The 25,584-nt window shown below is 39.6% G+C and overlaps 1 protein-coding gene across 2 annotated transcripts in view; it reads right to left on the bottom strand.

Moving 5' to 3' along the window:
* LOC149193053 (putative protein S-acyltransferase 19) overlaps window positions 1-24,200 on the bottom strand; it is a 264,412-nt gene extending 240,212 nt beyond the window's left edge. Inside the window, exon 1 of one of the 2 annotated variants that reach the window (XM_089404776.1) lies at window positions 23,736-24,200. In XM_089404776.1, coding sequence (XP_089260902.1) covers window positions 23,736-23,780 — 45 coding nt within the window. In that variant the 5' untranslated portion in view covers window positions 23,781-24,200. The remainder of the gene's footprint in view (window positions 1-23,735) is intronic. The other variant, XM_089404777.1, reaches the window with a different exon arrangement.
* Window positions 24,201-25,584: the final 1,384 nt, after the last annotated feature.

The raw sequence follows: 25,584 nt of genomic DNA, 5'->3' as shown, positions 1-25,584 counted from the left end.
GTTGGCAAAGTGCCATTCCAGCATAGCCTCTCTGTTATGTTCAAGGTTGGCCTACTACTTCGTTGCCTCCTCCTCCTGAAGCGAATGTTTCTCACCATTTACCGTCAGTTGCTTCTCGTGTTGTACATTCTCCACGTGTAGCACCATAACCTTCCAGACCTGCAAGTCAGCATCCTCTATCTGCTACCCAAGTCTCTAAGCAACCTTGACATGGCTGATGAAGAAGATGTCCTAGTTGTTGAAACTAGAAATGCTCACAAGGCTCATACTGTCAAAGAAGAACCTTTCAAGCAGAATTCAAATAAAAGGACCTTCGATCCCACTTTTAATCGTTCATTTGTAAATACTTCCACTTCAACCCAAACTATACATTCTTCTCCTTTTTCTTCTTCAACTTCATTGCTTGAATTCAGTGTTTTGACTCGAATGGCCAATATTAAAGTTGGTGTTTCATTACTTGATATGGGGACAATCCCCAAGCAACAAAACCAAATAAAGGATTCCTTGAAGGAAAAGTTCATGCTCTTGGAAGTTCAACCTGAAGAACCACCTCAAGAATAAGCTTTCACCACTAACAATCCTTCCAATCCCTTTAAGACCTCTCCATGTTATGTATCCATGAAAATTAATGACAAAATTGCACATTATTGTCTGGACCAAATGTTAAGCCTAAGGTTATCATGGAAGAACATGGTCTTCAGTGTGTTGCCACACAATCTAACAGGGGTCCTAAGAAGGGTACCTAAGGGACAACTACTAGACCAAATTATAACAATGGAACAAAGACCCATTATCGCCTCGGTCAGTGTTCCCTACTCTTCACGGAGTTTCACCGATGGGAGGAGTCCCGATATAAATTAAATCACTCAAATGATAGGATTAGTGGCAAGGGAGAAGGTGATTTCCAAAGCCCATTCAAAGGAGAGACTCAAATAATGGCTTGGTTGCTTCAAAGGCAAGATAATGGCTCTCCAAGAAAGGCTTATGAGGAGGCCTAGACTTAGGAGGAAAGGATACTAAATACAAGGGATACTCCTAAATCAAAGGCTTCCTAAGGGAATGGGAAAGACCTCTCTTAGGGTTATGTAAGATAGCAATAATATAAAGGTTTGGGACCACAAGAAAGACCTAGGAGAATCCAAGCGAGGCCTAGGGTTTGCAAATTTATAAGGGGAAATACCCCAATCAGACACCTAGGTCAAGCAAGGATGAGAGAGGTCAAAGAATATTTAATTTCCCACGAGTTTTCAAGAGCAAATAACCTTTGGAATGTCGCTAACCAAAGAAGCTTAGGGGTAAAATCGATGTTGGAACTAGGGCTTAGGGTTTCTCCTAAACTAACCACAGGAATTGCCTCAAATTTGGAGGGCAAGTCGAGTGCTCACCAACACAATTGCCTACCAATTAGCTCTTAAAGACACACCTCCTGAAGCAATTTGCACTATGCCCTAGGTGACCTTCTAGGTTTAGGGCAGAAAATTGGAAAAAGAGAGAAAGAAAGATGTTTTAGGTTGATGAACTAGGATTAGGACCAATGCCTGGACAACTGGGAGAAATGGAGTCAAGATTAGCTTTGATGAAAGAACTTTGCTAAACCAAGGAGACCTATGTAGCCTTCGCCAACCCTAGGAGGCAGCCATTCGACTACAAAAGGAATTTATACTTCGTTGGGTAAGAAATGATGGAGTTTCTATTGAGAAATGTAACTAGTATATGTCTTCATAATCATCCTTGAGTCATGATGTAATGCATTTGTCAAAAAGAAAGAAAAGAAATTTTATTATTAAAAAAAAATAGTTATGAGCATGGGTTTCATGCTTACTCATTTTGTTTCTAGGTCAAAAGCAGCCATTGAGTGCTCTAAAGTTAATGTCATGAGTCCTACTCCATGTCATCATTTTATAGACCCTTCTTGAGCCATTATATATTGAGAAATAAATTTGTTAAAGAGTCAAAATTGTAAAAATAGCCTCCTCCATCAAGTCGCTCTGCCCACTGTTCATGTCGGCCCAAACGAGCAGCCTCAAACCACTATATATACCCTAGCATTCAACCTGTTTTGGAGAGAAGTCAAGAAGGATTCGGTCTGCAGCTGGTAAGTCAAGGAAAGTGATGTGAAGTCTAGAAGAGGAGGAAAACATGAGCGATGAAGAGGAGGATGTTTATAAAGCTAAACAGATCGAAATTTTGTGTTTTTGTTCACATGTGCAAGTGAGACTGTGATATTGCATGACTGAAGTAGTTGCAGAACAGAAAAATGTCGAGATTCTATTTTGAGAAGATTCACATTGTTTGAGTTGATTTTGGAAGATCAAAGCTTGTTGAAAGAAGATTACTTGGGAAGGCTGACTTGATGGATGGAGAGAGTCTATGGTTTTTGGTCAAAGGGCCAAGGTTGTCACATTCGATTTGATTCTATAGAAGAAAAGAAGAATTTCTGGGTTTTCCCCCAAAAGAGGGGTTTTTCCATGGCTGAGTGCCTACATCTGGGGTTCATGTGTATGATCTTCATGTTTTTGGCATTTATTTGATGATAAGAACACTAAGATAATCAATAAAAGAATGATATAATATCATAGGTAAATGTCAAGTAAGAGAAATCAAAAGAGAACTTGCCTAATGCTGCCTTAAAAGGATTTCTCAACATGGTATCAGAGCTTGGTTCGTTGGCATAAGGGCAGTTAGAAGGTCAAATCTGTAGTAGAAGGCTAGTTTCCTAAGGCCAAACTGCTAGAAGGAAAGTCTGAGCAGAAAAGTTGACATTCTGGGCATATCTACAAATTATATACCTCTGTAATTAGGCCGCAAGCTTGAGCAAGACAAGTGAAGTAGTTTGAAGAGTATAAAAGCATTGTTCTTGATGACCGAGAGGCTAGATTAATAGCTCATTCAAGGTCAAATCCTTTGGTAGAAGGAGCGAATTCCTGGGCATAGACATTAAGGTCTGAAAGCACCTTTCTAATTTGAACACTGTGTCATCTCAGGAATCCAAAATCTTCAGAATTCTATACATGAAGGAACGGAGAGACATTTGAGGGCTAGACAGCTAGCAAGAAAAAGGACCTAATGCCAAGTTAATTGAAGGCACTGTAAGCATAATTAGAAGGACTGATTTGAAACTACAGTCACGAGACCTGTACACATGTGTGGGTAACCAAATTCCATCTCAGAGCATCTTGAAAACCAACAAAGTATCTCTACACCTTGAAAACCAGCGAAGTATCTCTACCTGGAAAGAATCCAAGACCGAATTGTGAAAAAGCCTTATAGGCCTAGTTGGAAAGCTTAAAATAAAATTACGGTCACCATTAAAATACAAACCTGTATTATGCATAGAAGCCAAAATACATGGAATAAGGGTGACAAATCTGTGGATTACATAAGATCTAGAATTCGATTTCTTGGTAAACATTCAAATCTTCCTTCAGTGACAGTCAACAACTTCCAATGCAGTTCCTATTTGGGTAACTCTGAACACACTGATAAAGTAAGAAACATAGCATTCGTAAAGATATGACAAGTATATGGTCAGTAAGAGACAATTTCAGAATTTTGTTAAAAGTAAATCTACTCTTCAAAAGAAAGCAGCAGTAAAGGTCCAGAAGCAATCTTCGACAATGAAAAGAACTTGTTGTCTTGCACCAACATATGGGAAATGGCCTCATCAAAGTCGAGTAAGTATTGTTTTGCTCTTTATACCTCAATCTTCTAGCAATATTTCTTCAGTTTGCAAGGCGTTGAAGAATGTAACTAGGTCTGGTCTTCATAAACATATTTAAGTCACAGTATAATGTATTTGTCAAAATAAAGAAAGTGAAATTTTATTATTATTAAAATTGACTTATTAAAGCATGGGTTTCATGCTTGGGTCAATTGTTTTTAGGTCAAAGCCTCCATTGTAGGGTTTTGGGGTTTGTGTCAAGTGTCCTTATCCATGTCATAATGTAAAGAACCCTTCTTGGGAATTAATTGTCAAGAAAGAAATTTATTTTCTATTAAACTAATTCTTCTAGGCCTCCTCCACCAAGTCGGCCTCAAATTGGACAAGTCAGCCTAAACTGGGCAGCAGAATCACTATATAAAGGCAGCAACTCGACCTCATTTGACACACACTCAACAAGTTCAATCTGCAACTTATGGGGCCAGAAAAAGTGCGAAATTCAAGGAAGAAGAGAAAGAAGGATAGCAAAGGAGAAGGAGGTCTCTCACAACCATAAGAAGTCGAAATTTTCTCTCTCTTTTCCCACACGTGTGAAGTTGTGCAGCTTCTGGAAGGGGGCTGAAATTAGACTGTTGGGGGTCGAAACTCTGCAACTGGGAAGTCGAACTTCTAGATCGGTGTTGGGCTGGAGCTGCTGGATAAGAAGAGACTACTATATCATCTTGGAAGGCTGACTTGGTGGAGGAGGAAAGTCTGTTGGTCTAGGGCCTTGGTCCATCTCAATCTGAATTACTGAAAGAAGAGTTCCTAACTGGGTTTTCCCATATATAGGGGTTTTAGCCCTGGCTGTCCGCCTACATCTGGTGTGCCTGATCTTCATATTTCTCTTTTGATAATTGCTTGATGAAACAAAGATAAAAGAGGAATTTAGAACATAAGAAAGTTAACAAGAACATAAGAATATCACAAGTAATTATCAACACAAGAAAATCTTTCTCCCTTTCTGATTTTCTAGCATGGTATCAAAGCTAAGATGAAAGAAGGAAGAAAAAGGCAGGTTAAGATATCTATCAAGGAAAAAGGAGATCAAGAAAAAGAGATCTTAAAAGGGGAAGCACACAAGGAGACAAGCCTACTATTTATAGGAACAATAACAAGCTCAATGAAGGGAGAAAACAAATTGGAAGAAGCCTCCAACTACAGGGCCTGGAAAAAAAAAAATAGATCTTATTCTCGAAAAGAACAAAGTTTTAGATCTTGTTCAAGGAAAAGACAAGAAGCCTATTGATGAATCAAGTAATGCAGAGAAAGTAAAGTTTAGAGAACTTGAAATTGTGGCTATGCATCTAATAGTGGGTGGAGTTAAGGAAAAAGAAAAGTTAAAATGCAAAAGATGGAGAAAACAAAAGTTAACGCTTGGGAAAAAGCCTAGCATGAGCTCTACCTGTTGAAAAATGTAACTAGTGTCAGTCTTCATAATTGTATTTCAAACATAATGTAATGTATTTATCAAAAGAAAGAAAAATAAATTTTATTGATTGACTTATTGAAGCATGGGTTTCATGCTTGGGTCAATGATCCTTAGGTCAGTCATAGCCTCCATTGAAGGCTTCTAGGTTTTGTCAAGAGTCAAAAGAGTGATTGTCACATTTATTAGACCCTTCTTGGGCTTTTGTATCATGTAAAGAAATTTATTTTTGAGTCGAAGTCATTTTGTCCCTCCTCACCAAATCGGCCTTGTCCTAGAGAAGGTGGCCCTATTGAAGGCAATTTGACCTCATGGAAGCAATATATATAGAGGGAGCTCAATTCATTTGGAGACACACTCACAAGTTCGATCTTCATAGAGATAGAGGACGAAAAGGAGAGCGAAGTGCAGCAAAAGAAGACCTAATCAAAGAAAGAAGAAAATCGAAGTTTTATGGGCATCTCTCTCACACGTGTGAAGTTTGCTAGGGTTACTGGACTGAAGCTGGGGGTCAAAATTCTAGATTGAAATTGCATTTGAAGCGCTGACACTTGGGAACTTTGACAGAGATCATCTACTAGAAGGAAGGGTTGACTTGGTGATTGGAGGAGGTTTGTATCTAGGTCTAAAAGGTCTTGGATTGTCTCAAGTTTGATTTGAATCTGCTAGTGGAAGAGTTTGACTGGGTTTTCCCCTATAGAGGGGTTTTAGCCCTGACTGAGTGCCTACATCTAGTGTCGTTGATCTTCATGTTTTGATTTGATAATTGCTTGATGAAAAGAAGATAAAAGAACATAAATAAAGATAATAAGACTACAAGAATATCACAAGTAACTATCAACATAAGAGAATCTTTCTGCCTTTCTGATTTTCCAACATGGTATCAAAGCTAAGGTGAAGGAGGAAAGAAAAAAGGCAGCTAGAAGGTCTATTGAAAGGAGTGTTAAGAAGGAAGGAACAAAGGAAGATCATTAAGGAAAGGACCATATAAAAAGAGGAAGGATTATATCAAGTGACGACAAAAAATAAGCTAGAAGGAGCCTCCAACTACAAGGAATGGAAGAAGAGGATAGATCTTATTCTTGCAAAGCACAAGGTGTTGGATTTTGTTTGAGGAAAAGTTAAGAAACCTACAGATAATGCAAGAAAGGAAAGTACAAGGAAACTGATATCTTGGCCATGAATCTAATAGTAGATGGAGTGCAGGACAATCTAATCCCATACATATCCAGTATAGATTCTGCACAAGAAATGTATGAAGCCCTATCCAAGTTGTTTACCACCAAGAACATTGGTTAGGTCGCTAGTCTCAAGAATGAACTAAGAACAATAAAAATGACGTAAGATGACACTGTATCATCATATTTTGTAAGGACCTCTAGAATTAGAGATGAACTTCAAGCTATTGATGAATTTGTGCCAGAAAAAGAACTCGTGATTGCTGCATTACTAGGTCTACCAAAATCTTGGAGCTCTTTTGCATCAGGAATTAACAGTTGGAAAGACACACCAACCTTTGAACAAATGTGGAATGCATGCAGTCAAGAAGAGGCCCACATCTCATTAGTAAGTGACAAAAGGGGGGATGAAGAAAACAACACTTCTAATGCCTACTCTGCTAATCACAAGAATAAGGGAGGATACAAGAAGTTCAAAGGACCAAAGAAGAAGGTTGATCTATCAAAGATTGAATGCTATAATTGTCATAAGATGGGACACTACAAAAGTCAATGTCCTGAAAATCCAAGGAATAAGAAGAGAGAAAGAGAACATGCAAATGTTGTCGATGAAGCTCCACCTAAGAAGAACAATACTGAAGAATATGAAGTCAAAGACTTATTTGCTAAAGTCTCTTAGGGATACTATCCCTTTCATATCCTTCTACTTTAAGTTTTGCAATGTTTTCTTTTATGTTTTGATTTCTAGAGCTCATAGATCTATATGTCTTGTTAGGAATTCTTGAATTGTTTTTAAAAGGTTGTAGGTATCCCTCAAAAGGATTAGATTAAGAGGGAGCCTTCGCCATTTTACCAAAAGATAAGTATATTGTTCTTTTTTCATTTTTCATTTTTTTATGTTTGGCATCCTCCTCACACCAAGATTTGTTTGTATTATATACTAATAACCTTTTCTTTATATTTTCCTTGGTAGGAAAGCTTGCAGAGTACACAAGGGTTATGGAGGAAACTTCAAAAGGAAAGACTTGAATCATGAAATAAGTAATGTTAGGAAGCCCTTCAAGAATTGATATCCTGCAAGGTTCGTTAAGGATCAACTCAAGGTATGTCTTAGATTACAATTTTTGTTGCAAAAGGTATTATCATTCTAACTTAAACTTTGCTTTATATTACCGACATCTTTATGTCTAGGGTTTTGAATCATAAAGATTCTTGTTAGAGTGATTAATCATTAGATTGAATCTACCCTTATTACATTGTCTCTTGTCATTTGTTCATTTTTGTGAAACCCTAACCCTCAGGATTCACTGTAAAAACCCTAGCCTCTTGATGTTAAGGGTATATCAATGTTATTAATGAAACCCTAGTCTACTTGGGGGTTGTTTATAAAGTCCAAAACATATAATGAAATCCTATTCTTTTGAAGTTTAGGGTTTTGATAATGTCGTGGTAAAAACCTTAGTCCTTTAGGGTTTACTATTAATGTTTAGGTTATATAATGAAACCCTAGATTTTTAGGGTTTGGTGAATTAGGGTTTATGAACAAAACCCTTGTAATAACTAAAGTAAGATCCTAGGAATGAAACCCTAGGTGTATATTCGTCAGTATGATCAAAACCCTAGCCTAGTCAAAATTGTTGTATATCTAACTTCGATGTATTGATGTTTGTATCTTGGGTTTACCTAGTAAAATTGATATGAGATGTTAATGCATGATAATGAAATCTTTGTTATGTATATGCGAGTATGCTAACTTGATTATTGATTAATGAAATCTAGGGTTTGTAACAAAACTTTAGTAGAATTTGTTATGAATTCTAGGAAATAATATTGAAGCCTTAGATGTATAGTGATATGATTGGATTGATATCTTGATTGAGGTGTTGATATCTAAGGCTTTATGTCTAAAAAAAAGTGTCTAGGGTTTGTGAGAAAACCCTAGCAAGTTGTTGAAGTCTAGAATATAAAAAGGTGTAACCCTTGTTGATTATGAACCTAACTAGGTTTAGGTATTTGATGTCTAAAGTTTGAATGTTTTGATGCCATGATTTTGATATAGTTGACTTCATGCTCCTGTGTATTTGTATTTGGTTGTACTTGCTATTGAAGTTTTGCAGGCACATAATCTTCAAGATGTTGAATTGAAGATGATGATAATGTTAAACATGATGAAGGAAGTTATAAGAATGATGATAATGATAAGCATGATGAAGGAAGTTATAAGAATGATGATAATCAAGATGACGTTCATACCATAAGAAAGAAATGAAGCCTTGAAAGGTTGAAGTCTCTCCAATGTTATAAAAGAAAGAAGTTGTTGATCTCCCTAAGTTGAGAGGGAGCTTAGATAGAAGAAAGGGTATATCTCCCCAAGTAAGAAAGGGTATATCTCCCCAATTAAGAGGGAGGACATATTATGACAGTCATGGTAAATACCTGGAAGAAAAATGTAACCGAAGAATGAATGAAAGTACTATAGATAGATTTGCAAACAAAAGACTTGAGAAGTACTGAGGTTGTATTTGGTGCTACTGAAGAAGTAAAAGAAGAACAAAGCTTCCGACAAGTTGTATTTGGATAACTTGGTGATGATATAAGTAGCATCGAAATGATTAAGGACCCTGAAGGTTTGTGTTTAATTGTATATATGTTTAAAGGCCTATTATTGATTGGGGTTGTGACTGTGCGGGATCTCTCCGTAAAAAGGTTGAACGTTTGAAGCATGCTTGGATTGGTAGATATATCCTGTTTAGTTGATAAGGAGAGATGAATCATCTTGTGACAACAAGATGGTTGAGAGGACATTGAGTCGGCCTATGTGTTGATGTCTAGATCTCGAAGTTGGGAGGGTGGCATTGGTCATGGAGCTTTGACCTTGGATACGCACCTAGATCCCTGGGTTGGTGTTAGAGCTTAAAAGTCTAATGGTACCTAGAGTGGCTAAAGCATGAGTATACCTTAGCCCCACCCTATTAGAGTACCCTGGTCAGGTATCTAATCTATAGCATTGCGTGTGTTGTGACTCTTGAGTCTTCATAGAGCATATCATTTTGAGATCTTCAATGTACCTTTGTATATGTGTAATTATGAATACCTCCCTAGTTAAGAGGGAGTGTTGAAAAATGTAACTAGTGTCAGTCTTCATAATTATATTTGAGTCATAATGTAATGTATTTATCAAAAGAAAGAAAAAGAAATTTTATTAATTGACTTACTAAAGCATGGGTTTCATGCTTGGGTCAATGATTCTTAGGTCATAGCCTCCATCGAAGGCTTCTAAGTTTTGTCAAGAGTCAAAAGAGTCAATGTCACATTTATTAAACCCTTCTTGGGCTTTTGCATCCTGTAAAGAAATTTATTTTTGAGTCAAAGAAGTCATTTTGTCCCTCCTCACCAAGTCAGCCCTATCCTGGAGAAGTCGGCCCTATTGAAGGCAACTCGACCTCATGGAAGGATGTTAAATTTTGATTAACATGTTCTTACTAAGGACAGCTACCTCAATCTTTCATAGACATCAATCCATTTCTATTAGAAGCACATCGATTATTATCACATTGATATTAACTAAGGCAAGAACATAAATAAATGATAATGAGGACAAGCCAAGACAAGAGAACACATGAATATGGCACAAGCCAGGGGAAAAACCCCAAGAAGGGGAAACCCTTGATCAATTATGCTTATTATTGTGATCAAATGTTCAAGAGAGAATGAGAGAGACTACACATAAAGTCAAATTGACTTGCCAATATGTTGAGCAAAACCATTATCCAGATGTCAAGGAGATAACCCAATCAAGTCTTCTCTTCTGAATGATGCAGCCACTTACCAGACTTCAAAAGCAACTTAATCCTGCATATGTATGCGGTCTTCTTAACTGAAAAAGACGATGGCAAAAACATTGTCCAAGTTAATCCAAAACATGGACCCAACACCAAGGAACAAATCAAGTACATACCTTCATGCTTCACTATTCGAGTCATCTCCTTTTTGTTATGGTCTCGGCCCATTTAGGGTTAATCACCATACATCTTCAACCCTAATCTATAGCTCAAGAATACTTCTAACAGCTTTTGTGAGACTCCTCTATACTTCGCTAGCTAGTAGGGCTACTCCCAGCCCCCTGTGTAGACTCTCGGCGCTCCTCCAAACAATGGTGTAGGATTCGACCTTCCTTGAAGCTTCAGTACAAGGCAACGGCCTTGTTACCAAGGATTTGCTCACAAAAAAGCTTCAAAAACCAAACCCAAAACATGCCCAAATAGTCCGCAAGTCACCCTCTACTACTCGGCCCAACTGTAAGGTCAATTCGGCATTCAACCAATCTTGGATAAGGCTATAGAACCCGTCCTCTCCTCCTTGTTTAGGATGCTCCTAATCTATGGCCAAACAGAGATCGTTTGCAGTGCGAGTTGCTCTTAGGATGACTTCCATATGAGGGTGGAAGCACCCCTATTTATACAATTCGATAGAGGGTCAAGAAACGTGTCTTATTTGATCTATTGAGCCGACATAGAGATAAGGCCAACCTTGATGATATTCGTGTGAGAGAGTAAATTCAAAACCCACTTTTACTTAACCAAATTTGATGATCTTTAGATCGATTTTGGTCCTCTCAAAAAGAGGAATTTAATGCTGCAAATATCTTCCCCAAAGGAGTTTTCCAAAGTGGAATTTGGCCCTAGTTGCCAATTTTAACAAAGCAATATGAATAGAGGGAGCTTAATTCAGTTGGAGACACACTCACAAGTTCAATCTTCATAGAGATAGAGGACAAAAAGGAGAACGAAGTGCAACAGAAGAAAACCTAATCAAATAAAGAAGAAATCAAATGTTTTGGGTATCTCTTTCACACGTGCAAAGTCTGCTAGGGTTTCTAGACTGAAGCTGGGGGCCGAAATTTCTGAATTAGTTGTAGGCCCAAAATTCTAAAGCTGGGGTGGCGAAATTCTGAAGTTGGGAATTAAAAATCTAGATTGAAGTTGCATTTGAAGAGTTGACACTTGGGAACTTTGACAGAGATTGTCTACTAGAAAGAAGAGCGGACTTGGTAATTGGAGGAGGTCTGTGTCTAGGTCTAAAAGGTCTTGGATTGTCTCAAGCTGAATTGAATCTGCTAGTGGAAGAGTTTGACTGGGTTTTCCCCTATAAAGGAGTTTTAGCCCTGGATGAGTGCCTACATTTAGTGGCGTTGATCTTCATGTTTTGATTTGATAATTGCTTGATGAAAAGAAGATAAAAGAAGAACATAAAGAAAGTTAATAAAGACAACAAGAATATCGCAAAGAATTATCAACATAAGAAAATCTTTCTGCCTTTCTGATTTTCTAACACTACCCCCCTCTTTAGCCATCACCCAGTTCCTAAGCACTTGATGCTCCATCTCATCATAATGAACCCTTGCATGTCCCAACCTTGGTGAGCGAGAAACTGACTCATCTTAAGGGGTAAAATAAATGCTATATCATAAAAAGCAAGCTTTAATCCTTGAGCTATGCACCATTAAAAAGCTTTATCAAAAAGAAGTAGAGGGTGTGCCAGAGGGGTCGAAAAGGTAGGCCAAGAAAAGGGGTAACTCATGCCTCCATGATTGCTCCCTCCATTACATCTATACACTCAAGATGTGGGCTCTCATTAGTTGATCCCCTAACCATGGCACTTGGCCATGAAGTCATTCCCGTCTATTGCTACCTATTCTCACTAATGCCTATTGATTGAAGGGTTGAACTTGGAAATGTCACCTCCCCTTGGGAGTTGGAAGAGCCTAATAGGGTTGATTGCCTAGCCACCCCTAAAAGGTAGGGAACACTTTTACGGGACTTGGTCTAGTTAAATATTTGAAGATGACCCTGGTTTGACCTATTATTATGTGCATAACAGTTAAGTATGGCCCACTTAGATGCATCTTTGGTTATCGTCCCTAATGAATGGTTGCTTTCACTTGAGTTTGAAATGGTTTGTAGGTGGTTTTGCACAAAGCTACTAAAGCCCTAAGGAAACTTTATTTCACTCCTACTCCACATGATCCCTGGGCCACACTACACTTCCAGAGAACATGATGACCTTACAAATGCAATGTTGCCCTTATATAGCAAAACATTAGGGACTTAGATGATCTTGGTAGTTGTTGGACACCCTAGAGCACCCTCAGATGCCAGAATCCTGAGCTTATCTTGGATAGCAATGAGGATTCTTGTTGATGTACCAATAGACCTAGCATGCCCTGAGGCTACACTTGACACTACTTAATGGGCATGCCATGATCCAGAGCCCATATGAGGATGAGTATCCCCCAAGATGATTGAGGAGGGCTTGTTGCACCTTATGGAGCCCCAATGTTAGAGAGAGTACACCACGTTGTCTACATGGCACCCACAGAGATTACATAGGGCTCCCAAAGTTGGCTTTTGGACACATGGAGATGCTTTGAGGCTTGATTTGAGGACTCTTCCTCATATTGAGATTGATCATTGTTAATTTTTGGTATGTTCTATGCTTAGAGCAATTTATTTCAATTTTTCCATTTAGCTCAATATCAATTCCAGATTAGCAATCACATCAGCATGATAGTAAATTACAGATAGAACATAAACATAAACATCAGAAAACAAGCCAAGACATGAGGACACAAGATGTGGCACCAACCAAAGACAAACTCCAATGTGGGGAAACCCTTAATCAATTTTTCTTATGTTCTTCAATAGTTCAACAGAGAGAGAGATAGTACATATACATCAGAAGTCAACATTTTGACTTATCAAAATAAGAGCAAAGATCTCTATGAAGATAACACATGAGGTAGCTGATCTGAACTCAGGTGAAAGCATACTGCTTCAACTGATCCTTCAAGGTGACTCCATCACCATGTTGCACTCATCACTGTGTTGCACCTCATCATCATGCTGCACCCGTCACTGTGTTGCACTCAATCACTAAGTTGCACTCATCACTATGTTGCTTCCATCATTGAGCTATACCTCATCATTGCATTGCAATACATCATCATTATGCTGCTGCAATATATCTCAAATGTGCCACGCTGTCATCTACAACAATGTGACATAGTGATCTGACTTTCCTTACAGCGTGTAAGGGTTCCATATGGACCTCTTTAACTTCATCATTTGGCTGAAAGGGTCTTCTCCAACTGCGGCCAAGATGACCTCCTTGAGGGCTAAGACTAGGGCAGTATTGGCCCTACTTTGACTGCAGTTTGAAGCACAAATGACAGCTGCTAGATACCTTTATTTCGGTGATTGTGACCTTCACCTTTCGCTGCGGCTAGGGCAGTTAGATGCCTCTCTGAAACTACAGATTAGACTGAGTGTTTAGACTGTGGATGAGGAACCTTTTAAGCAGCCTATGGTAGCCCTCTTTGACTATTAGAGATCCCTTAGGAATGTGGCAAAATCCTTTCATTATCTATGGCTAGGTTAAGACTATAGTCCTCCCAATAGGACTACGGCTAGGGCTTGTTGCCTTCATGACTGCGTATTAGTTAGGGCATCATTAGGCCAGTGGTTAGGGCTTCTCCATACCAGCGTTAAGCTTCTCTATGGCAGCGTATAAGCTTCTCCATGACAGCGTAGAGATAGGGCATCTTCTTCTTAGGGCAGTGTATACTCTTAGGATCTCTCCTCCCACCAAAACCCAAAGACAAGTGGAGAGGAAGAGATCACAAGAGGTGTGTCTAAAATGACTTGCAAGGCACCTCTATTTATACTAAAATGTGGAGGACAAGTGGGGGTAATTTGGTTGTTGGCCGACCTTGACGAATTGTCACATAACACAAATAAATTCATATCTCCATGAATACTTGTCAGAGTCGGATGATCTTTAGATCAATCCTATATCTCTCGACGAGAGGAATCCAAGAAAAATATCAGCTGCCATGAATAAGAAGACCCACATGGATTTTGGCCCTAGTTGCCAATTTTAACACTCCCTCTCAACTAGGGAGAACTCCATCTGCTTATCCATCTACCAGACTGTACTATCTCTACCATCATTGCCCTACACTGCTCTGCTAAACTATGAAGAAGAAGTGATTGAGAATGTATCATACCATCCTCCACTAACCTGAAGTCAATCCCATATAAAAGAGTGTCTCATACCACTCTTACTGACCTGAAGTCAGTTCCAATAAAGAGAGTGTGTCATACCACTCTCACTGATCCGAAATCAGTTCCAAATAAAAGAGAGTGTCTCATACCACTCTCACTGATCCGAAATCAGTTCCAAAGGAGAGTGAGTTATATCACTCTTATTGATCTGAAATCAGTTCCAATTGATCCCAGATCAATATCATCCTAGCATAGGGAGTACAGTAGTAACACGATGCGTCCATCGGTACTATTATGGTCCCTATCCTCATTTCCCTACTCATTGGCCAAATGAGAGGTACTTCCCATGAGTCCCAGACTGCATGGGTAGGATGTCTCAACAGGAGAAGGATGAACCACTCATCCTACCTACATGTCGCCAGGGGTATTCCAGGGGGAGGCTGAACCACTCACCCTGTAAACAACAAATCACTAGGGGAAGGTTGAACCATTCACCCTATGACTATGTCTCAGGCTTCAGCAGGAGAAGGATGAACCACTCATCCTACCTACATAGCAGACCACTAGGGGAAGGCTAAACCACTCACCCTATGGTTGCTCATCATCCAAGGTGTACCCCCAAGTCCCTCAGAGCTCCCAGAGCTCAATGTCCATATCATACAGGACCCTTAGGAAAGAGTCTCTCCACGACTCCTAGTCGTTCTCGGAAAGTCAAGAATTTGACCTTTCCCAGGGGCTTTGACAGAATATTGGCAACCTGCACATCAGTCCTGATGCAATGGAGCCTTCTTGCTCCTCGATATACCATATCCCAAATAAAGTGGTACTTGATGTCTATATGCTTGGAGCGATCATAAAACACAGGATTCCTCAACAATCGAATCCCCCTCTGGTTGTCACAAAAGATCACGATGGTATCCAGCACATGTCTAAAAGCTCATTGAAGAGCTTCCACAACTAGACAGCTTCACACGAGGCCGTACTCGCAACTATGTATTTGGCCTCAGCGGTGCTCAAAACAACTATCTTCTGCTTCCTGCTCATCCAGGATATCGAAGCAGAACCCAAAGAGAACCAGCACCCAGGAGTGCTCTTGCGATTTTCCACACTGCCTGCCCAGTCAGCATCAGAATAATCATGCAGCTTCATATTTCCGGCAGTGTATCTCAATCCATGAGAGATTGTGCCCCGAAGATATCTCAAAGGATTCTTGGCATCAATCCAGTGAGGCTCAACCATTTATGAGCTCAACATGCTAACTGCAAAACATATATCTGAACGGGAGTTCACCAAGAACATCAATGCTAGTATGAGTTTATGGAACTCAGAGACATTTCCCAAATCAGGTATGGCATCACTACCGCATAACTTCTTAAAGTTAGGCTTCATCAAGGTAGTCATGGGCTAGCAGTTCACCATTCCAAATTCGGAATCCAACTCCCTCTTACTTTTGCAAATGAGAGGGTTTGCACCTGTTAGAAAGAGGTCGTCCTCATAAGGTGCCAGTATGAGAGGTCTATCATCCACAACCTTCAAGCAATGGTTTGGATCAGCTTCACTCCTAGTGAATCTCAACTTCATCAGCTAGCTATCAATCCTCTCATATCAAGCCCGGGGTGTTTGCTCTAAAACATAGAGAGCTTTCTTCAACCTGCATACATGAGATTCCTGATCATGAATCTCAAACCCCTCGAGTTGTTCCAAATCTGTGGACTTGCTACATGAGGGGAATGGTCCCCTTGTAAGTTTTCCTTTGGTACATCTCAGACATGTACCTTCATGCTCTTCTTGAGTTCAAGCATCCCTTTCACCATCTGACTCACATCAAGTAGGGCCCCATAATGAAGATGGGCAAACCTCGGGTGCCATAGAAGAGATGTGTCAACTGACATGGTCCCAATGGACTTCCTGCAACTTGATACAAATTGCCAACCCTGAACTCAAAAGTATCTTTTAAAAATTCCTTATCCACACATGTACCTTTCCATTGATGAATGCCACCTTGAAACCTTTGACTTCCATTGCCAAAATGGACACCAGGTTCTTCTTGAGATCAGGTACATAAATAACTTCTTGTAAATGAATCGTGTTACCCTCATTCAATTGAGGGGTAACATTCCCTACACCCTTTCCGGGATAGGTGGCATTGACTCCAAGTATAATCTCCACGATTGTTTCCTTCTCTATCAAATTAGAGAGAGCTTCCTTCTATCCGATGAAGTGCCTTGAAGCACTACTATCAATAAGCCAGATTCCCAAAGAGTCTAGAGGAGAAGTAGTGGAGAGGGCCAATATAAGATAATACTCCTTTAGCTTATCAGAAACAACATTTGATTCTTCATACCTGGAGTTCCTTGCTTTCTTTGAAGAGTCGGCCATTTCCTTGATGACCTGCATTCCCTTTTCCTTTGCCATTGTACCTGTCATTCCTCCAATCATTGAAGATGCCCCTGGAATGATTGTTATCATCATCAAGTGATGTGTCCCTTCTATTCGGACACTCCTTCGCATAATGGCCAAACTCATTGCAAGTAAGGCATCTGCCTTTCCTTCCGCCCTTAGATTTGTACTTCCCATTGATGTGATCTTTAGATAGGCCATCAGATGTTTCTGCTGTGCCACTTTGATAATCTTCTTGATTTGACTTCACCCTTGTGAATTTGAAGAGGGATGAGGAACCCATTGAGCCTTTTGTCCTTTCTAACTATCTTCGGTGATTGCTCTTTCACTCTTGCTTGGGCTTTGTCTTCACCTCAGCTCTGATACCATGTTAAATTTTGGTATGATCTATGCTTAGAGCAATTTATTTCAATTTTTCCATTTAGCTCAATATCAATTCCAGATTAGCAATCACATCAACATGATAGTAAATTACAAATAGAACATAAACATAAACATCAGAAAACAAGCCAGGACAAGAGGACACAAGATGTGGCGCCAACCAGGGACAAACCCCAATGTGGGGAAACCCTTGATCAATTTTTCTTATGTTGTTCAATAGTTCAGCAGAGCGAGAGAGTTCATATACATCAGAAGTCAACATTTTGACTTATCAAAATAAGAGCAAAGATCTTCTCTATAAAGATAACACATGAGGTAGTTGATATGAACTTGGGTGAAGGCATACTACTTCAACTGATCCTTCAAGGTGACTCCATCACCACGTTGCACTCATCATTGTGTTGCACCTCATCATCATGCTGCACCCGTCACTATGTTGCACTCAATCACTGAGATGCTCTCATCACTATGCTGCTACCATCACTGAGCTATACCTCATCATTGCAATGCAATACATCATCATCATGTTGTTGCAATATATTCTTGCTGTTGCACTACTCACATCATGCTGTTGCACCCATCATCATCAATTTGTTGCAATACATCATGTTGCACTATGCTGCACTTCACTGCTGTCTCTAACACCATGCTGCATCTAAACATGCTGTCAGAACAAGCAGTCACATCAAAATTCAGTCCTTATTCTTGATACAGTCATGATCCAAGTTGAGGTTCAAGACTGACTTGTGCAACCCTTAACACAATCTATGTTGTTGCCTATGGCCTGTGGCCTAGCCCAGCAGCAAGTAAGGTTTACATACAGTACCCGGCTATCTTTTCCCTTGAACAACAATGTCTTCCAATCAGCCTTATGGCTGCACAGTCATGCCCATAACAGATCTCAAATGTGCCACGCTATCATCTACAGCAATGTGAGTGATCTGACTTTCCTTACAGCTTCTAAGGGTTCCATATGGACCTCTTTAACTACATCATTTGGCTGATAGGGTCTTCTCCAACTTCAGCCAAGATGGCCTCCTACTTTCCTTATAGCTTCTAAGGGTTCCATATGGACCTCTCTAACTACATCATTTGGCTGATAGGGTCTTCTCCAACTTCGACCAAGATGGCCTCCTTGAGGGTTGAGACTAGGGCAGTATTAGCCCTACTTTGATTGCGGTTTGAAGCACAAATGACAGTTGCTAGAGACCTTTATTTTGGTGGCTGTAACCTTCACCTTTCACTGCGGCTAGGGCAGTTAGATGCCTCTCTGAAACTACAGATTAGACTACGTGTTTAGACTGTGAATGAGGAACCTTTTAGGCAGCGTATGGTAGCTCTCTTTGACTACTAGAGATCCCTTAGGACTGCGGCCAAATCCCTTCATTCTCTGTGGCTAGGTTAATACTATAGTCCTCCCAATAGGACTGCGGCTAGGGCTTGTTGCCTTCATGAATGCGTATTAGTTAGGGCATCATTAGGCCAGTGATTAGGGCTTCTCCATACCAGCATTAAGCTTCTTTATGGCAGCGTATAAGCTTTTCCATGATAGGGTAGAGATAGGGCATCTTCTTCTTAGGGCAGCGTATACTCTTAGGATCTATCCTCCCACCAAAACCCAAAGACAAGTGGAGAGGAAGAGATCACAAGAGGTGTGTCTAAAATGACTTGCAAGGCACCTCTATTTATACTAAAGCATGGAGGACAAGTGGGAGTAATTTGGTTGTTGGCCGACCTTAATGAATTGTCACATAACACAAATAAATTCATATCTCCATGAATACTTGTCGGAATCAGGTGATCTTTAGATCAATCATATACCTCTCGACGAGAGGAATCCAAGAAAAATATCAGCTGCCATGAATAAGAAGACCCACATGGAGTTTGGCCCTAGTTGCCAATTTTAACAATCATGATGCTTGGAGACTCATTTGGCCCTTCCAGTGCACTTTGAAGCATTTTGAACCCTAAAAGGGCATGACGTCATGTTTATTGAGGGCTTACAGCTCACACGTGTGGGCATTTATTGGCATATTTTATTTGTTGAGCTATTGGGTTGGCTTGTAACCCATTCACTTTGTGTCTACTCAAAATTAAACTTGTTTTAGGAGCTTGCACGAAACATTGAAAAATCTGGAAGTTTTTGAAATGGATAGGCTAGAAATGTGACCCCTGAAAAAGTAAATGTCGGATGAAACATCATGTATCTATGTATGTATGTACGTAATTTTTTTTATAAATAAGTTAATAATGCATTATCTTGCAAGAAAAAAAAATGAGACACATAAATGACATTTTAGAAGGAAAATCCAATCTATATTAACTCTCATAGATGATTACATGATTCAAAATCCAAAATTATCCTTTATAGATGAGGTTGTACATCCAAGATTCAAAAATCAGCCTTTATACATGAGGCTTTACATCCAAAATCAGCCTTTATACGTGGTTATATGTGTTGAAAATGAAATAAAACATGAGCTAATGACAAGTACAATTACATATCTTATAATCCTCATCCTCATCTTCATTAACAAAAATAGAACAAGGTGCTTTTTTAGCAGAACTAGAGCATGGATTGATTAGAGATAAATTAGTTTGTGGAGTGATTAGAGATAAAATTTAGTGGTAGATTAAATCTTTTTTGGCCATAGAAGGGCCCCACACCCTTCTTGGGTGCTTGAGTGAGCCTGCAAAAGCAAAAAAGTCATGGAAATGGGGCAAAATTGGGCAAAAATGGGGAATATTTGAGCTGAAACGTTTCAGCGGTGTTTAGATGGTGTTTCCTAATCAGGAAATGCCACCTAGGCATTTCAACCACGTTCCAGTCATGTTTCGACAATATTTCAACATTTCAAGGACAGGTACACCAACGTGGGGATTGTTTCCTACAACATAAGCGGATTGTTAGAGATGATGGACCTCCTATAAAAGGAGGATCACCTCTTTTCATTTGACATCACCACACTGGTGGATTTTGGCCTCTCTAGAAGAGCTTGACTTAGCCTATTATACTTCACTACTTGAGGAGATGAGACCTTGTGCGAATTTTTGCTATTGGAGACTAGTTTTTGCGTTGGAGACATCTTTTTGGGATTGAAAGAAGGCATGTTCTTAGATAGTTTGTGAGTATTTACTACATATATTTTACAGTTTTACATGTCATGAAATATTGCCAAGGATTCTATTTGTTCCTTGCCTAAATGCAATTTTTTATTGAAAATTCATGGCAAATTGTTGCATTATTAATCCATTGTCCTTGAACTCCCTAGAAAACCTCCTAGTGAGCATTTTTCTAGTTAATTTATCCTCTCATAAAAAAGATAGATAGGGTTAGAAAGTGAAAAGTAAGGTTTTCCCCCTTATTCCATGCAAAAATTTGATATCTCTAAGGTTTCAGTTCGTAAGACTCCATCACCCAAGTAGGGAAAAGGCACTAGGATCCCATTAATGATCAAAACTCTTCAAAACTTTTACCTTTTTCCCCTTTTTCACTTTTTCAGCCCTTCAAGGCAAACCGTGAGGACTAGGGCAAGGGAAAAAATCAACTAGGGCTTGAGCTATTAAAACATTAGATCTAATTTGGCATCTTTTCACCTTGTTTGACCTTGCCAACTCAAAATCTAGTATTTTCCTTGGTGAAAATTGCATTATGAGGGTTGATGCCATCAACCCTAGGCAATTCAAAGCTTCATAAAACCCTAGTTCTACAAAAGGCTTCAACTTAGGGCTTCTTGAAGGTTTACCGTTCCCTATTGTTGATCATACCTTTGAAGTAAGCCTTTTCTTTGTGCTTGTATACCTAGATGCACTCTTATTGAATCATATCTTGAAACCATAGGCCTCAAGTAGTCTTCTCTAGGCTTATTTTATGGTGCATTGTTCCTCGACATAAAGAATTGTGCTCTAATCCAAATAAGAAGTACCTTGATTAAGCCTTTCTCTTATTTCACCTTGAACCTATTGAATTAGAATACATTTAGGTGATTTATAGTGAGAAGCCTCCGGTGTGGTGAAATTCCACTAAAGAGTAGGAGGTGGAGTGCTAAGGTGACAATGGCGGCCACCTCATTGTTGTGTCTTAGTCTGGCTCTTGCAACAATGACAACTTTTTTCATCTACTAGACATTCCCTACCATTTGAGGTCATCTTCTATTTTTATAAATTTCTATTCCTAGTAAGTCTATCTTTAGCAAGGAGTGCTACCTAAGATGGCATGTTGTAATGACTAAGCAATGACATGGCTATTTCCTAGCCATTAGTGTGAATTACCTTATCCCTAGGCTCCCTATTTTACTAATGTGCACTTCCTCTTTTGGGAGAGTACCTTATCCACTCACCTTATCACCTTATCGGATATCCATTGACTTCCAATTTACTCCATTTATCTTTAGTCAACCCTATTTAGACTCCCACTCTATTTTGAGTCTCCCACTCCAATTTTAGGTTACTAACTAGCTAATCGGGAAAATTGTTTTTCTATTTTCTAGTGTACATGCACTATGGAACCCCAATCTAGTGCACATCGGTTCCTTCTCAAGTAGTGTTTTAAAGATGTATTCATGTCAAGCAATAATACATGCAAGAGCTCTGAAGTAATTCAAATTAGTTCTTTGTGCTACTTAGTCTATTTGAGTTCAATTTCATTCTCTCTTCTTTTTTGTCTTGAAATTGCTAATGTAATATTTTTTTACATAACTAGATCTAATCCAACACATCCCTCTAGCTCTCTAAGTTTTATTTACAGTCAACTTCCATCACTCAGTGCACTGGTCAATACCCTTTTGGGATATGGTTCACTGGTTCTATTGGGCTTTGGATGCATTGGTCTTTTCAATTTTGCTTTCAAAAATCTATAAACAACTAGCACCTCAGTAGTTTTGTTGTTTAGTTTGTGAAATTGGGGAACCTTTCTATCTATTAGATTCATGGCTATCCTAGGGAAACTCTACATCAGTTTGAATTTCACAACTCTATCATCTCCAGTCGCTTGCGCCTTATGTGTAACATTAATGGACTACATGGAAGCCTAGGATCTAATCGGTTCTTCGAAGGCACGACTAGTCCAAACAATGCAATAGAACCTCTATTTTCTCGGTGACCTCCAATACCCATGAAAACAAACATCAATGCACTTCACAAAATGCAACAATTAACAATGCTTAGGTTCAACAAAAAAAAATAGATGTCTTAGAAGTAGAATGCAATATGTTAAGGACTATGGTCATCAATCTTGGAGAAGATTCTGATGCTTTGGTTCAACAAAAGCAGAAAAATAGATGTCTTCGAAGCACAAAGCAATAGCCAATATGCTAACAAAGATGGTCATCAATTTTAGTGAAGATTCTTACTCTACATCTTCAAATCACAAGATGTCAACCAATTTTGTTCAAGAAGATCTTGAGGAAGAGACAGTACATCAAAATGCTGGAAGACATCAACTCTCAATACAATATGCTAACAAAGATGGTCATCAATATTAGTGAAGATTCTCACTCTACATCTTCGAATCACAAGATGTCAACCAATTTTGTTCAAGAAGATCTTGAGGAAGAGACAGTACATCAAAATGTTGGAAGACATCAACTTTCTCCCTTCCAACATAGGGCAGGAAGAAGTTAAAAGCCACCCTGTGTTGTGTTAATCTACATGTTTCGTAAAGCAATTAGAATATTAGGTGTCTATCTTAAGTGGTATACCTGCAAGGATTGGTGGGATGTAGTAACTGTGGACCTTTGCAAGCTCTTTTTTATGGCATATGAGAACTGCCAATTTTGTATGAAATTTCAAGATTGCAATACTTCTATTTTCGTTTAGCTGTGCCACAGCCATCCTTTTCATCACACAATTAGCCTATAGGTTGAAATTACCCGCATAAGATGGGGACACTGCTCGACATCCAATATGGTATTTGGAGTAGGCTAGATAAATTGGCTCCATAATCTACATATCAATAAGATCTTAAATCTTTTTTCATTCGTTGGAAGTGCTTCAATATCTTAATTTTTTCTTTATATGTTGGAAGTGCTTAAAGAATCACACCCTGAGAGACTGCACTGCATAGAACAAACATCCTTTGGCTTAGGTGTCAGGTTTGAAGAGTAACTATTTCTACAAAATCAACATGGACTTACACCTGGCCTTGTGCCTTCGAAACTCATGCCATTCAAATGGGGCAAACCACAACAACAATGGAATCATGCCGAACGGCTTAGTACTTCAGTATCTCACCAGTGAACCAATGTACTGTTGGCAATAAGCTCTTATGGTTATCCACCATTGGACTATAAAAAAACAAGAGACTGTCCTAATAACCTAACCCTCCATCCTATGCTATCAAGTAGCCAAAATGTATAGTACTCTAACCCTTGCCAACCCTGGTAAACCCTATCAATATTTTCAATATTTCAAACCAAAAATCAATTGCATTTCCTGCTATTTCCCCCCTTTTTACTGAGTTCTGTTTTGCCTTCGATGGTTTTATGCAATGTTGTAAATTCGCGACATTTGCTGGACTTGGGTTTTTGGGAAATAAAAAAGTAACAAGGGCGACGACAATTTGGTTCATAGGGAGAGCATGTGACCTGGAATGAATGGGCAGGAAGCTGCCAACCATGGCGCCGCACCATCGGAACGGTCCCTGGGATGGCGTGCGGCTCTGGCACGCCCACACGCGGCTATCAACATTCGCATAACACTCTGCCGCGTTCATCCGGATCCCTGCCAATCGTCGCCATCATTGTCGTAATCTTGTTCGCCCGAAAATCCCTGCAGCTCCGGACTTATTTGGCGGAGAGTGGCAGCGTACTTACCCCATCGCATCTCTGCCGAATTTGGAGGTGGAAGACCGCCTGCGAATCATGTGGGGTGCTTCGCAAACGATTGCCCGATCGAATCGAGAGCCGAGATAATATGAAATTTGGATTGGAGTTAAACACGGGGGGGCTAAAAGCGCGGACAAACGCAAATGAAGAAGGGCAAGTCAACAAACACCCCAGTTTACCGTTCCTAAAACCACGACAAATTTTGGAATAAAGCACCATTACACTAAATATCTGGTTTTATGAAAGGATAAAATACTTGTGTATGCAATATATGGTTTTATGAAAGGATAAAATACTTCTGTACTCTGTATACAGTATTCCATAGCCGCCTATCTATATTAAGTTGGTGAAGGTGAACCAATTTTCACTGATTATTGTTCCTTTGATTTCAGGTTTAAGCAGAGTTTTATTATAATTTAAGTTCTGTCGGTTTTCTGTGGTAATTGATTTTTAATCAGACTTAACTAGAGTTTGATTATAATCTAGTTTTGCTAAATTTGAATGTATCATATATTTTACATGAGTGGTGAATGTTGTAATCTTTTCATTCAAATATGTCTTAAGTTTAGGATTTTTATTAATTTAATTTACTAATTATGTTTATTTAAATTAATAAAAGAGGTATTTTGGCTTTGATCGGGGTGTGATGGGAAAGGAGATTTTCTGGTGGATCGATGATATGTGTGAAAAGCAAGAGGACAGCGCTGGTGGGTGGTCCACCCAAGGACCTCACATGCGCACAGCATTAAGGACCATGAGAGAATGGCAACAAGTGTCAGCTACCTTGGGAAGGCAAATGGTAACGCAAGGTGTTATACGAGGAAGAAAGGTGGTGAGGGACGCTAGAGTATGCATGCAAGGTCGAAGGAGGAACTTGCCCACGGGAGACAAGATTGGTAGCAGGGGGGAGGAACTTGCCTGCGAAAGGAGGGATTGTCACCACTAGCAGGAAGACACCACCAACGCTTCGGAGGGAAACTGGTATGTACTTCAGGCCCGCCTTATTCTTGATATGGAGTCAATGCTACAAGAATGGAGGCTAGTCTGGCAATGAATGGTGATGGTTCCACATGTTTCTGATGGAATTTGGTTCAATTCTCTATTGTTGATGTCTGGTATTTTAATTTTTGTATTATATGGTAACCTGTTGGAAAAATGGGGGATGCATGGAGGGTCAGGGGTTGCTCTTGGCACTCGGGTTGTGAACTTCGCTCTTGCATTTGTCAATACCAGGTGTCTAGAACCTGGAAGAGGTCGAGGCACCCATAAGGGCCGCGGTCACCTGGAAATTCTCTGGGCCAGAGAGGAAAGAAAGGGGTGTCTGGGGTCCAAACCACCTGCATGTTTGTCCAGTCTAGTTTTGTCTGGTCCTCGGGTGATCTTCTGGCCTAGTGGGCTAGGAACGGGGTGTCGGGGCCTTATAAAGCTAGGGAGTCTAAGCTATCGGTCTTTGTTCAACTTCTTGGTAAACCTTTGGTTCAATGGGGCATTAAAGGGGATTTGGGGGACTCTAACCTCAGTGCGACTGTCAATTATGCAATGGCGTGGTTAATTCTGTGGAGCCAAAGACATGGTAGGGTCGAGGGTAGAATGAAAAGTCGGAGAGAGG

This window comes from Pinus tabuliformis, chromosome 2_2 (assembly GCF_031772625.1).
Source record: "Pinus tabuliformis cultivar Carrire ecotype Pingquan chromosome 2_2, CPIR1, whole genome shotgun sequence".
Lineage (NCBI taxonomy): Eukaryota > Viridiplantae > Streptophyta > Pinopsida > Pinales > Pinaceae > Pinus > Pinus tabuliformis.
Note: the sequence above shows the minus strand (reverse complement) of the source record. Positions and strands in the feature narration are given on the sequence as shown.